We start from the raw sequence: 14,727 nt of genomic DNA on the forward strand, positions 1-14,727 counted from the left end.
AAGAAATAGTTGTTGTCTATATCAATATTGACTCAAGAGAGAAACCACCGAGCTCTTATCACGGTCAGGGACGGTAGCTAATACCAGTATACACACACGATCAGTGTAAAATATAATCTACGATAAATTTAACATATTATTTTTCTGTTTCGAGCTCAGTATGTAATAAAACATTGATTTCTTAATAAGGCATTCACCGATGAAACTATTCAACTTGTAAATAATTTTTTGTAAAGAAATGAGAGAATTCTATATTAAAAAATATGTATATTTATTAGTCGGGAACCTGATAATTCACGAAATATTCTGTCTCGTTCTTTAAGACATTTGCTTCTATGTATTTATGTGTGTAATAAACGATATTTTTTGTTTATTTCAATTTATTTCGATTTTATTAAATCCATCTCTTTTCATATTTGAAGATACAAAATTTATGTTTAATTGAAAACCTGCTTCAAAGAGCATTTTACGAACAGATATAAAATACGTGCAGACACATTTCTGACATTTCCGGCCAGGAATAGCCATACAGTGATACAATGACTAAAAAATGACGCTTACACATCAAAATGAATCAACGCTAGTTCTGCGAAAGAAAGTAACTGCATTTGATGCGAGGTACAGCTAAAAAAAAAATAGTCATTTGTTATATTCACCATACTTTATATTATCTATTATTTATTTTATTTAAGATCACGTCAGCCATGATTCGCTGTACTTTATTACAAGATATACCACGCTGATTAGACAACGTCAACTTCAATATTTTTATAAAAGGATTGTGTCACCTGGTATGTCCATAAATATATATATTATGCATACGCTATGTCATAATAGCTTGTCAGACGTAATCAATATTCGCGATTACACAGTTCGCAAAATTTTTTTTAATCACGCTCTAATTTTATCTTCGGCGATGAGTCATATGAATTTCTATCGCTTCAAACTTTACAACCTTTAGATTTTGATTGCGATGCCAACATAGAAAACAACTCGTAAATATATTTACTACAATTTCCAATTGACACCGAATAAATGTATTTTACAAGCAAAAATATGGACGAATCAGAGTTGATATTCTTAGCACGACAGTGCTGCCGTACAAATAACAAAGGAGCAAATGGAAGACTATATATTATGGTAATGACTGGTGCAAAATATTTTAGGCGACTGCATCCTCTTTCTCATATTAGAAATGAGACAACTATAGAGTACCATTTGAATCAATATCACGGTAATTGCATTCGCTTTAATCAATTTTGGCAACTTCGCGGTAACCTGAGTATCTGACAAATTTATTTTCAGGAAAATACGTTCGCAACCTTGTCGGTTCGATTAAAATTAGATAAGAATTTTCTACGTCGCTGAATGTGATATACAGCAATTGACGAAAACCATGAACTGTATAACAAAGAAATAATCCTAATTCTTCAAATTTCAATGTAACATTTTGGTATTTGAATGTTCACAGGACTTGGAATACCTTTTTTCTCTTCACAAATATATCTATTTAGATGTTGACCTAATTAAAATAAACAAGAAAATGATTGTCAAATATAACTGAACAAATTATAAACGTGAGAATTACACGTACACAATAGTCTTCTGTTTCGAAAGAAACTTCTCTATTCATACTATACACAATAGAATATCTCGTGTTACGTGGTTGCTATTTACACAGATCCGGTATAATAACGAGTATATTTCGAGAAATTATATCAAATGTAGTTCGTATCTGTGTACAGTGTGTTAGGACTATCCAATAAACTGTAGAACATGGAGAAACGTACTATACACATATGTGTTAGTACACTTAAAATTCGCTTCGATCTGAAATTTCATAACGCAAGAAAACTGATTCCAGTTGACATAAATAGTACACGAAGATCATCATAAATAGCATATAAAAAATCGTGGCGACAATTGCGGTTTAATTCAATCCTCATTATTCACTTGTTGGCTCGGTGTTTCATCCAAATTTTCATCCAACTTCCAAGTTTTCCCATTATTATTTGGTAATTATAAATTAATTGACATAAGATGTTTATGCGTTTATGGGAAATTTAAATAATGTGCAAAAATTCACATGACGACTGTACACGATAACAAATGTCTGCTTTTATCCTATTTCTTCAATTGTAGATCATACAAATCTGAACTTCTATAGGCAGTCTAGAATTAAAATCTAATTACTCATTTTTAGCAATTATGTTTGATAGACGTAAGATGAAGCAATGGACGGAGTCAGCGATGCTTGGAAATCGTCTCCTGCACGAGCTCCTAATGCGCGTTCAATCCATGACGTAACCGGTTAGCCACCAATGACGTCATCGTCTAAACTCGCCGCGGAATACGGTCGAGGAAAACGTCATGGGCACTCGAGAAGAAGCGTGATCGACAACTCAATACATATAAACAGTGGATTTTTTAACGAATTCCTGCGTTTGTGTAGAAGATAAGATAATAATACTAATATCTTGCATGTACGCTAATTCTTTCGTACATATACAAATTCATTTCACAACGAAATTCTAAACTCGCACAAGGAAATACTTTTATGTGATAAAAATATCACTCATTCGATTATTTTTATAAAATTCTTTCAGGTAATTAGAAAGGGCAAGTTTCTATTTTCTACTTCATCGTAAAGGGTAGGTGATAAATTTATCTACATCGCAAAGTGCAACAGTTATAGATAAACTTATTTAGTTATAGATAAACTATAGGTAAAACGAAAGAATAAAAAAAAGAAATCGAGCGCAATGAAAAAATGTAAATAAGAAATTTCATTAACAAAAGATTGTCTTCTTTAATATCGTACGATGAAGATAATTATCAGAATGAACAAAATAATTAATTAAAATGATGCCACAGTAGATACGTTACGACAAATATAAATTTAAACGAATGACTTCAGTACAAACGCGTATTATACATAAAGCTAAGCGGGTAAAACATTCCATGTCGTGATAACCAGTTGTATTTTAAATTAAGAACGTATTGATAAGTTATAAGACAGAAAAGAATGCTATTATCATTTATCCTCGTGACAGTTATTGTTATGTTTCCACTAAATTAACACATTGTACAATTACAACGAACGAAAAGATTTGTTTTCTGATTTCATTTTTAGTCGATAATTTATAAATATACACACACACACACGACTAAAACATAATTGGTTTAGGATTAAAATGAATTACGTGGACAAGAAGTTTAAAGAGTATTTCTCTCGAAATTTGTTTAATTTTGAGAAAAGGCTATCTTATCGAGAGAAAGAGTTTGGCATAGGTGTACGCAAACTGAAAGCAAAGATGACGTCCCTTGTACCTGAGCAAATATGACCTTCACCTCATCGTGCGCCTACCTACCTGCCTTCCCGCCTACTTTCCATGTCTCCCTCTCACTCCCTCTTCCCGCTTCCCAAAATCACTTTCAAGAGCAAACTATTTATAGTTTTTAGAATTATTTAGATATATAAAATAATTTATTTAGATATATAAAATAAGATATATAAAGATGTATAGAATAATTAAACGAATATACTAATAAATATGTATGGCTTGATACCTACATATATCAAATCCTTTTATATCTTATAAATACTTAGAAGAGATTAGTCCTTGAAAGAAATTAAAGATTCACGACTATCATAAAGAATGGATGGATCACGTTTTATATAATTGCCAATTCTCAGAAATATTTAGTAGGTACAGGTAACAAAACTATCGCTATATTCCTATCCTAAAGATTTTGAAATATTTCAATAAAGCATCATCGATTCGACGATCTTTTACTATTCCGTGTAATTATCTCTATTTTATTTTTATTTTAATTATTATATCTTGTTCTACAAAAAGTCTAGCATTGAAAAATTTCAATATTCATGTGAACTTTCCTTTCTCTTATGGAACTAGCCGCCACAACCACGAAACTTCTGTATAAATGCTATTCAAGCCACCCGTTAGAGAAACTAAGTCAAATAGAAGCACAGCTTCATAAAGCGCGAAAGTGTTTTTTACTTCCTTGCAATGAGTCATATTACAAGAAATGTAAATTATATTTTTACGTTATCTCTGTTCATTAATAATTTAAAGTATTTCAAAGAAAATACGTACGTATATTTATCTAACATGAAATGAACCCCCCCTAACCTAACCCCAACCTAACCCCAATTAGAAATTAATTTACAATTGGTTTTGCTAAACGTTGTTACACCAGAGAAAAAGGAAAGTAATGACATTTGATAGAGTTAAACAGAACTTGAGATATCGTTTACAATCGTCGATAACAATATGTGTACTATAATAACATTGTCCTCGTTCAAACTTTTATATAAAAAACCATTTTACTTTCTCTTGCAACACAATTCTCTCTGTGTGTCAAAAACATATACGAAACATGAAACTATTGTATATCTTAATATTTTACATTGATTAATATTTTGACGCGCACAAAATTTTATAATGACCTGAACAAACGACCGATCACGTAAAAATATTTCTTTTCGTGTTATCACTTCATCGCCAGTCACGTAAGGAGATACGTCTTTTCTACGTTATTAATTAATCGCTGGTCACGTACGACTTCTTTTAAGAATCTAACTGAGTTTCCAGTTACAACGGCTTTTCGAAAGTGAAATTTTTAGATCGAAATACAAGTTGACAGATGCGACGCGAGATGCCTACATATATCGACGAAGTCTCAACTCGAAAATCAAAACAAAATGAAACAGTTCACACGGTATTTTATGACATAAAATTAGGAAACTGCAACATCGTACGGCCCGGAACGAGGTTCTAAGCCCTTATGCCCTCCAAAATGTCTCAAATTATTTGTTTCGATTCTCGAGATATGTAAACTTGAACTCCTAACCGATTTTACGACCTCACTATACTATACCTACCTACTTACATCTTGTTTAGTATCATGATTGTAATTGTATATTTCTATCCGCACATTTTTGCAACGGAAGACTAATGTATTATTTAATATGTATAATATCTATCTCCAATATAGTCCAATATAGTAATATTCAACATTAAAAATTAAATGTGGGGAATGAATAAAATTTATGCTATCGTCGAACAAAATAAATTTGTTAATAGAACAAACGATAACAATTACATCCGCTTAATTACACCGAGATATACATAACAATAATAGTTAAAGTACTGTCAAATATGCTTTACATGTGTACTAGTAAGAATCACTGTATATGTATATTTATACAATGAAAGAAAACTACGTATCACACGTACTCGTTAATTTGATCTATCTCATTTTCTTATTCTTTTTCTTTGCTTTCTTTCCTCTCCGTTCGAAAGGGAAGAAAGAGAAGAGAATGAGACAAACGAATGATATGAACGGAGAAAAAAGCGGAACAGAGGGAAGCCTAACTGAGACAACAAAACACGAATGTCAGCCACTCACCGATATTAACGATTCTTATTCCCTCGTCGTCCAAAAACTTCAACGCCACCGAAACATTTTCCAATTTCTGTGACCTAAAAACGGGCTTATGACTATGCTTCGGAAGCTTCTTCTGCGCGAGCACCTCGATCAAACTGATGAGTAGAAGACCGTCGGACAAATCACACTCCAAATCATCGATCTGTCTGTTCACCGTTTTCAGCTTCTCGTTCGCCCATCTCGTAAACGTGTTTTGCTGCGTTCGTTTCCACTGGGCATCCTCCAGCAAATCTTGTTCGAACATGTCGTCGTCCTCTTCCTCTGCGTTCTCGCACTTGACTGACTTATCGTTCTCGCACATTTTATCGGCCGGTTCGCTCCTACGGGATGACATTGGTAATGGTGAGAACGATGGTGGGGAGAAAAGTAGAAAACCTTGTGTGTGTGTTCACACGTTGCTGCTCCGTTCACTGTAATCTCCCCTCTCCTTTTAAACCGAGATGAGCTCGCTATACGCTCTATACCGTGTATCTTATTCACTTTCTCTCATTTTACTGTATCTTCTCTTATGCATGCACATACTACTTACAGCAGCAAAAGTATCGGCATTACCCATAGCTTTACTTTTCAATGAAGCGTTCTTTTTTTATATCAATTTCATTGTTATAGTATCGAGTTTATATGTATCTATACGAAAGTAATTCTAAATTGTCTAAAATTTAGTATTAATTAGTATGTATATAGTAGAATAAATGCAATAGCGTATCAATTATATCATATAATAGAGAGAAAGAGAGAGTAGAAATTTGTAAATCTGTAATAGGTTTCCTTTTGCACGATAATTCTTTAATCAACCTTTGATACTTCGATCATTTAGTTACTGATTATACATCATTTAAAATATATGTAAATTAAAAGCCAAATCGTAAATTATAGATATTATTATAGCGTTATATAGATAGTATTAGGACAAAATAAGTGTAATATAACAATGTTCGTATTGCCTACACGCAAAATATCTTGATCTTAATCTACAAAATTGTACTTCTTAAAATTCGATTTCTTTTGGTCTCCTTATAAGGAACTCCTTTAGAATTCTGTAAAAAAAATGACTCGCATCAGAATTGTTTTAATAAATATGCAATTTAAATAAATGAATTTAATGAATAATGAATATAAAATAATTTATTACAAACTACTAGAAAATTGTTATGAAATAATGGAGATATCTACATATTTCTAACATGTGTGTCGGGGGGTCAAAAAATTATTGCCACCGTGTTGTGAGATTCTTGCAACCGTGCAACTATGGTAAGCAATATTTCTGCTTATTACTTGAAATAACAATGATATTTGAGATAAATAGAAGTGGTAAATCATTCCATATATCGCACAGGAACACTGTAAAATTTAATCAATACAAGTGCTAATTATCCCCATAAAGACACAAGGCCGAATGAAATATTTGTTATAATTTATTATTAGATATTCAGCCACGTAATACTAATTACTATCTAATTCCACATTATATCACGTTAGCGAACTTACAATTAAATAACAATTGCACTGTATATAATTTTCCGCTCGGTGCAATTTTAAAGTTTATCCTTGTCAAAGTTACAAAATTAAATAATAAAATTTGTAAAACGTAAAACTCGACCCTGATAGTATAATAAAGATAATAATATATAAGATATATAAGGCATATAACATGTATAAGATATGTGTATTTAACTGTATCTGAATGACCAAAAAAAACTTGAAATTGTGTCGCTAGCGGATAACATCCGATATAGTAAGTATTGCAACACAAAGTCCTTTTGTGGAATAGTCACCTTCTTCTTCCTTTTCGGAAACGATTCCAGTTTTAGCAGCGGACCTTACGTTCCTTTTCAGCCGACTTGCAATCAAGAGTTAGGTCAGTGATATAACCGCCAAAAAAAAAAAAAATGATAGTAAATTGATATACATATCTCGTTTAAAATACGAGGTTATAGTGAATGTATTATTTAAAGCAGGAATCGAAATAAATAGCTTCTTCCGTTTCTTTTTTTTTTTTTTTTTTTTTTTTAATTCTGTTGATGTTTCGTTTAAGAAAATATCTGTTCCTGTGGAATCTTTATGGAAAGAAATATTACCCTTAGAAACTTTTTTATAAAGTGTTCTCATGCAACAGATACTTAAGAATCTATAGAATGAAAATTTCATGAGAACAAATTATCTTAGAACGTGTATTAAAAAAGATTTCAAAGGTATCAAATCATTCAACACTAATTTTACTTAACAATGTAACGTGATATCATTCATATGCTTAGTGAATAAAAGATATGAAAATCATAGCATGATTAATTCATAGTTTCATAAGTATTGGTCAAAAAAGAGAACTTGTCAAGAATAATACTTGGGTAACATTTTTTTCAACTTAAATACACAGAAATACATAGCAGTTCTACCATATAATGTACAGATAATATTGTATATATAAATGTCATATATCCTGACTATTCTTTTTAAACAAGCCTTGAATTGTGAATTATCTACATAAATATTACAAATAAATAACATATTCGGAATATCGATTTAACTCTAACGATAATCTAATATTATTATAGTACTATTGATTAAATAGTATTATATATAGTAATATAGTAATAAGATATACAATAAGGACCTTCTTGATATTGCTGAACAAAATATCTGTTCCCATTGGAACTTATAACGTAAGGACTGCCAATGGATATACATCTTTTATTATGCGGAGAACTGTTTTTAAACTGAATATCATTTGATTGGAGATGTCGCAAATTATCAAGAGATAATGAAAAATAATAAATTTTCTCGTTTTCTCGTTCGTGGTCGATACCAAAATTCCCGATTCTAATGCATATTTCATCGGCTGTATGAGGTGACCGCTCGCTCCGACTAGTTTTACCGTGGTAGAAATAATGGCATATAAGTTTCGAAATTTGGCAAGCGAACATCTTCCGAAATACTACTGCATATGATATTGCATATGAGATTATTATACCACCCTATCCTGTTGTCGTTATTAAAAGAAATTCAGCAATTAAAATGACGCATATTACATATTTTGTGTTGATATAAAACGTATAAATAATTGTTTATAATGGCCGATTTTATTGTACGCATGTATTTGGTATTCGAATTGAATGTTTATCAGCAAGAACAAAACTCTTACTCCTGATCCATATTTAACTCTCGTGATTCAATGTCTAAGTAACTGTGACTCATCACACGTTAGTGACGGACCTGTTTATGTAGCCGCGAAATGACGAATGCATAATTGTTAAGAACAGATCTTCGACAAACAAAATAGTTGCTTGTAACATTTGAAATCTACGAAATATATTAATTGGATCGATAAAATCATTTACTTAATTGTCACGTGTGTGATGTTTCAAAAACTGATAAATTTGTTACGAATATTTTGATGGAAACCACCATATTAAAACGTACATGAACGTACGAATTTAATATTTTATGTACGCTATGTTTCCTATGAGAAAAAATTACAGACACGTGAAAATAGAATTTATCTCGTCGATTTCAATGATCTTGAAATATTTTATGAAGGTCAATGTTCTGAGTAATCTTACACAGAACATCCCACGCAACTAGGACAGCTACATCTTTACGAAGACACGTTGTTAAGTTGCTTAGACATGAATGACAGAAAGAATGAAACACCAAAGATTATAAAAAGACACATAACTAGTGTATTAAATAACGTAAGGAAAGTATGGGGAAATATTTCAAGTGCTAGGGAGAAAATAATTTTGCAAATTCCAAACCCTAACATCTTTTAAATCGATAGTTTAAACGAATTGTGTGTAAAATATAATACTTCCAATTGAACTATACTTTCTCTCTCTCTCGTGTATCATATGTAAAAATACATGCAATTTTATAAACATCCTGCAATTTCGTTTTAGTTCCGTTCAAGGTAGATAAGCTAAATTCAATAACTTATTTACTTAATCGCTAGTAAAGTGAAGCTTGTATTATAAAATAAATGTATAGTATACACTCGCGTACACATAACTTGTAAACGGTATGTAACTTACAAGAACGATTAGGATTTCAAATAATTAAAATGTCAATACTATGAGAATAGTTTACTATATGTACATGTATATTGTATACGTGTACGTAATACGAGGTTAGGCATTATTTCAAAGTTTTGTCATTAGGTTCTAGATAATTGTCAAATAGGTAATCTGATCAATGTAATAGGAAATTAATCAATTCCATGCTAAATTACGATGTGCCTCTTGCAAGTCAGAGCCAAGGTATTTTTAGAGTACGTAGACATACGTGTCTTTTTTCCAAGGTCTAATCTTGTGTGTGTGCAAAAGATAAATTTTATCGTGTGAAATACTGTTCAAGTTAAAAAGTACACAATGTGAGTACATATTTCATCAAAGTTCACTGAATAGAACAGATTAAAATGAATAGAGAAATAACGTGCATAGACAGTGGCTGTAGAAACATAATCACTGTTCTACGATTAGATAAGACAAATTTTACTGACACTAGTTCCGGTTAATAAAAATTAGAAATTGATTAATGGTATTTACTTGTACTAGTAATCGTTTAACTAAAATGCTTCTGTAAAGTTTTAGAAAAATGTTGGTAAGTGACGAGTTATCGAAAATTATTGCACAAAAGATTAGTAATAAATCAAGAGGAATAGGAAAAGAAGAAATTATTATAACATATTCGCAGATTATACAGTATGAAATAAAGTTTACCACGACGCTACATAATCTTGCTTCATAATTTAAATTGAATCAATCGTTAAAAAATTATACTTTCCAATATCTATTATCTTGCTATTTGTAACGTCAACGAACTTAAAAACCACTGTACGCATTTGTCGCATGTTAATTCTCAATTGTTTCACTCACGTGGCATGCATATCATTTCATATAATTATCTGAACCATAAATTGCCATTCATGCAATCACTGATTAACAGCGTTTATTAAAACATATAGATAAGAATCTTATTTGCAATCTCAAAATCATCAGTTTTGATTGAAAGTATCAAATTATGTAGCAAACAGGTAAACATTGGCGTGATAAAGAATGCATCTTCTCCCGTAAATGTAAAAAGCTTTTTAATTATGACAAAATTTCTTAAAATTATAGAAGAAGAAAATGTATAGAATAAAAGGTAACGACTGTTTTTCTTTTCTAAACGATAAACATTGTTAGAAAAATACTTTACACGCTACCTTATTTACAGGATAAAATGGATCTATTAATAAGGTATATATTCGCACTAGTAATTCCCTTTCAAATATGATTCACACTTTTACACTTTTAATATACATTAAAACACAAGCACAATTTACATTTGAACGATGTAATAAAGAGAAGAAACTCTTTGCACTGTTCGATACGATTTAGAAAGGTTTACTGACGTTTACCGCCACCGAATTTGGAAGAGAGGGAAAATGTACCGAACAAACTCCGAGAATAGCTATCCCCTCGTCTTCAACCCTCCCACTCTGGCTAGCAAACTATATATACACACGCCGATCTGTCTGTTTCTCTCGCTATCCCTTTTCCCAATTCCTATTGTCCATTGAAACTTTACCATTTTACTTAAACCTACTCTTACTACAATGTCTGTCGAACTTTAATTCAGTCTAATAGCATCATCAATATTTAATAAATACTTATAGAGTAGTCGTCCACTTTCTAACGATAAGAACATTCTTCTATCAGATATAACAAGTTTTGAAGTAGAGATATAAAAAACTACATATGTTATAATCATAAAAGACATGTTTAATAATTCTTATAAAATTATAAAACAATATAAAATTAGCTTATTTTAAAAGCATCTATATAAATATATTCCATTTATTTATTTATTTATTGAAAATGTATAAAATATATGCGATTATAAATTAATAATACTTGTTTAAGGGTATTAATAAATAAATTAATAAGGCTATTTATTAACGAGAACAGAGAAAACACCTATAACAAAAGGAATACGATATAATAATGAAGGGAAAACAATATTTTGGTACTAATAATATTTAATTCAATCATTGATAAAACAAACCACTCGTTTCGCGGAAACGTAAAAAAAATACAAATTAAAAGGTTACTTAAATAATTTACAAGCAATAAACTAAAATAAACGATATTATTTTAAAAAAGAAATAGAAAAAGTAATCTTTGATGTGTTGATATTATCTAGATATGTACTTGAAGCAAAAATTCCCAGTCTTAATAGACTTAATACACAAGAATGTTACCAAACTTATGTTTTTGCTGAAGAAACTGCTTTTCTGGCAGCCTCATCTAAATCATTTGCTGTAACAATTGATAATTTGCTCTCTGCAAGAAGTTTCTTTGCTTCTGTTACATTAGTACCTATTTTAAAAAACATAGTGAACATTATTAAATCATATAAGAATAAAAATAAATAAATAGATAAATAAATAATATTCTATAACTTCTGTAACAAAATTACAAAGTAAATAATAAGGAAATAATTACCTTCTAGTCTAACAACTAATGGAATTTTAAGCTTTAAATTATGAGATGCCGCAATAATTCCTTTTGCTATTGTAGCACAATTTACAATACCTCCAAATACATTTACAAGAATAGCTTTTACTTTTGGATCTAGAGATATCAAACAGAATATTTAAAGTTATTTTCTTCGAAAATATGTGAATATAATTCACAGAGATAATATATCTGATAAAATCATTAATTAAATTTCTTACAGAAATATAATAAAATCATGGAAACACATTACACAAATCACATTCACAAGTTTAAGAAATCTATTCAGGCCATTATGTTACATATATAAAAAGTAGGAAAACTTCAATTTTTTCGATTTTTTTCGATTTTTTTCGATTTTTCGATTTTCCTACGAGTCTATTATAGTAAATACATACCTTCACTAAGAATTCTAAATGCTTGATAAACCTGATCCTCTTTAACACTTCCACCCACATCCAGAAAATTTGCTGGAGATCCACCATTTAATTTAATTATATCCATAGTAGCCATTGCCAAACCAGCACCATTGACTAAATATAATATATAATTTTGAATTTTATGTTAATTAAGAAGAATAATAATATTCTGTTCAAAATACATTACATAAATTTTTATGAATTAAAAATTAAACAATGATTATTTCAAAAATTATTTCTTTATTTTATATATATATATATATATATATAGTAATATATAATATATAGTATAGCAAATATTATTACCATATTATTAAACATACCCAAACATCCTATGTTGCCATCCATACCAATATAATTCAAATTGAAACGTGATGCATCTGCTTCTCTAGGATCTTTTGTACCACTGTCTTCTAAAGCAAATAAATCTTGTTGTCTAAATTCAGCATTATCATCGAATGCTATTTTTGCATCTACTGCTATAACTTGTTTATCTGTAGTTTCAACCAATGGATTAATTTCAACTTGTAAAGCATCAATATCTACAAATAGTTTCCACAAATTTTTTAATTCAAATATTGCTTTCTGTTGTATTTCTGAATCCACAAAACCAAGAAATATGCTAACATCTTTGGCTATCTCATCATCAATGCCATAGTATATGTCAAGAGGTACTGTTTTTATTAATTCTGGATTCTTTTCAGCAACTGTTTCTATATCCATACCACCTGATGGTGAAGCTATTAATACAGGACCATTGTGTTGTCTGTCCATAAGAATACAAATGTATGTTTCACGTGCAATATTTACAGATTCTGCTATCATAATTTTTTGTACCAATATACCATCTTTTGAAGTTTGTTTTGTAATAAGACGGTGACCTAACATATTTCTCACAACATCTATGACAGCTTTATGACTATTAAAAAATATGCAATAATAAGTAATACACATACTTTTGTATTATATATCATATTATCTACACTTACTCTTTTGTAAGATGTACACCTCCTTTGAAACCATTATCAAACCATCCTTTCCCACGACCACCAGCTAGTACCTGAGCTTTTATAACATACTCATCAGCACCTATAAAAGTAAATAAAATTGCAACAGCTTCATTTAAAAATAGAAAGTATAAAACATATCTATGTGACTAATAATAATAAACTATTATAAGATTGAACTAATAAAGAATTAAATTTTGATAAATTAAAATGCTATAATCAAATCTATATCAATAATTTATTATACCTTTATACAAATGATAATTAAATAAACAAGTAAATTAGATATATTAGAAATAGTGAAAAATACCAACTTATTTTTTGTAAAGCAGAATTCGCTTTAGTTAGATCATCCACAATAGCAAAATTTTGTACAGAAACTCCACAATCTCTTAGGAGTTCCTTACTCTGATATTCAAGTAGATTCAAGCTTCTCGTTTGTTTAGTATTAAATTTTAAAATTTTATTCAACACTTGACTTGGACATAACTTTCGGTTTGTAAATCGTAACATGTTTAATTTTAAAGATAAAACTTTATAAAATAACAGTGAAAAATGTTCTTTATGAAATCCTCAAGACTATTCACGATTCTCAGTCACCGGCATTAATTCAAGATACAATTTATCTCTGCAGAATATGTTTACAACAATTCTTTACAAAATAGTAGTTATCATTTGTATCTTAAGAGTAATCATCGATTTCTAAAATTAAACTATATGGACATTATCTCAAGTATAACTACAATTATCTCTTATAACCTCTATATTAAACTAAATCTGTATGTATTGACAATAAACTGATATCTACTGCCAGATTACTTTATCTGCTACTACGTATGTATATATAATATCTATCCAAAATATTTTATAAAAAATGAAATACGTGATATTTAAATAATAAAATATAAACTTTTTATTATTTTAATCCTCGCAATATATGTAATATTTTTAATATTCAAATTAATCAATTCAAATATTAAATTTAAACTAGCTAATTATCTTTTTAATAAACCAAATAAAATAATTCTAACTTTTTTATTTAAATTTTATTTCGAAGTCTTTAGAATCATTAGTAATTTATACTTACACTTTTAATTTAAAGATGTACATATATAGTTCTAATTATAGAAAATATTCTTCACAATTTTAATTTTAGTCCAGTTATTAATAAAGGATAAGGAGTAAACTGATTTTTCTTGTAAAAAACATATATAAGATTTTATTTATTATTAATGTATTAGTATAAAAAGCTATGTATCCTATTTTCACGAATTAAACATTCTTACATCAATAAGTTATAGCTACCAAAATTTATTATTTTGCATAATTTTAATTTTC

General features: G+C 29.5%; 2 protein-coding genes and 1 long non-coding RNA gene across 6 annotated transcripts in view; 1 reads left to right on the plus strand and 2 right to left on the minus strand.

Moving 5' to 3' along the window:
• The window catches only part of LOC100645301 (filamin-A), a 52,569-nt gene extending 41,766 nt beyond the window's left edge, over nucleotides 1–10,803 (minus strand). For all 4 annotated transcript variants that reach the window (XM_003400474.4, XM_012315948.3, XM_012315949.3 and 1 more), the window contains exons 1-2: nucleotides 10,670–10,803; nucleotides 5,434–5,792 (exon numbers count right to left, since the gene is read on the minus strand). In XM_003400474.4, the coding sequence (XP_003400522.1) occupies nucleotides 5,434–5,773 (340 nt within the window). In that variant the 5' untranslated portion in view covers nucleotides 5,774–5,792; nucleotides 10,670–10,803. The remainder of the gene's footprint in view (nucleotides 1–5,433; nucleotides 5,793–10,669) is intronic.
• LOC125386288 lies at nucleotides 9,321–10,779 on the plus strand. The gene is made up of 3 exons (XR_007226299.1): nucleotides 9,321–9,835; nucleotides 10,492–10,608; nucleotides 10,681–10,779. It is a non-coding gene; the product is annotated as an uncharacterized LOC125386288 (long non-coding RNA).
• Nucleotides 10,804–11,467: 664 nt separating the features above from the next.
• LOC105666446 (succinate--CoA ligase [GDP-forming] subunit beta, mitochondrial) lies at nucleotides 11,468–14,224 on the minus strand. The gene is made up of 6 exons (XM_012315952.3): nucleotides 13,704–14,224; nucleotides 13,372–13,471; nucleotides 12,706–13,301; nucleotides 12,362–12,496; nucleotides 11,952–12,080; nucleotides 11,468–11,825 (listed from the first exon to the last, which is right to left on the minus strand). Exons 1-6 carry the CDS (start codon nucleotides 13,900–13,902, stop codon nucleotides 11,713–11,715), a joined length of 1,272 nt encoding a protein of 423 aa, XP_012171342.1. The 5' UTR covers nucleotides 13,903–14,224; the 3' UTR covers nucleotides 11,468–11,712.
• Between the last annotated feature and the right edge of the window lie 503 nt (nucleotides 14,225–14,727).

Source organism: Bombus terrestris, chromosome 14 (assembly GCF_910591885.1).
Source record: "Bombus terrestris chromosome 14, iyBomTerr1.2, whole genome shotgun sequence".
Taxonomy (NCBI): Eukaryota; Metazoa; Arthropoda; class Insecta; order Hymenoptera; family Apidae; genus Bombus; species Bombus terrestris.

What these genes read in the sequence shown, in the direction of transcription:
- LOC105666446 (XM_012315952.3), bottom strand. Translation starts at nt 13,902, where the DNA reads ATGTTACGATTTACAAACCGAAAGTTATGTCCAAGTCAAGTGTTGAAT. An exon ending in TGGCAACATAGGATGTTTGG is followed by an intron (nt 12,497 to 12,705) that starts GTATGTTTAATA and finishes TATTATATTTAG; the next exon opens with TCAATGGTGCTGGTTTGGCA. An exon ending in ATTAGTTGTTAGACTAGAAG is followed by an intron (nt 11,826 to 11,951) that starts GTAATTATTTCC and finishes TTTTTAAAATAG; the next exon opens with GTACTAATGTAACAGAAGCA.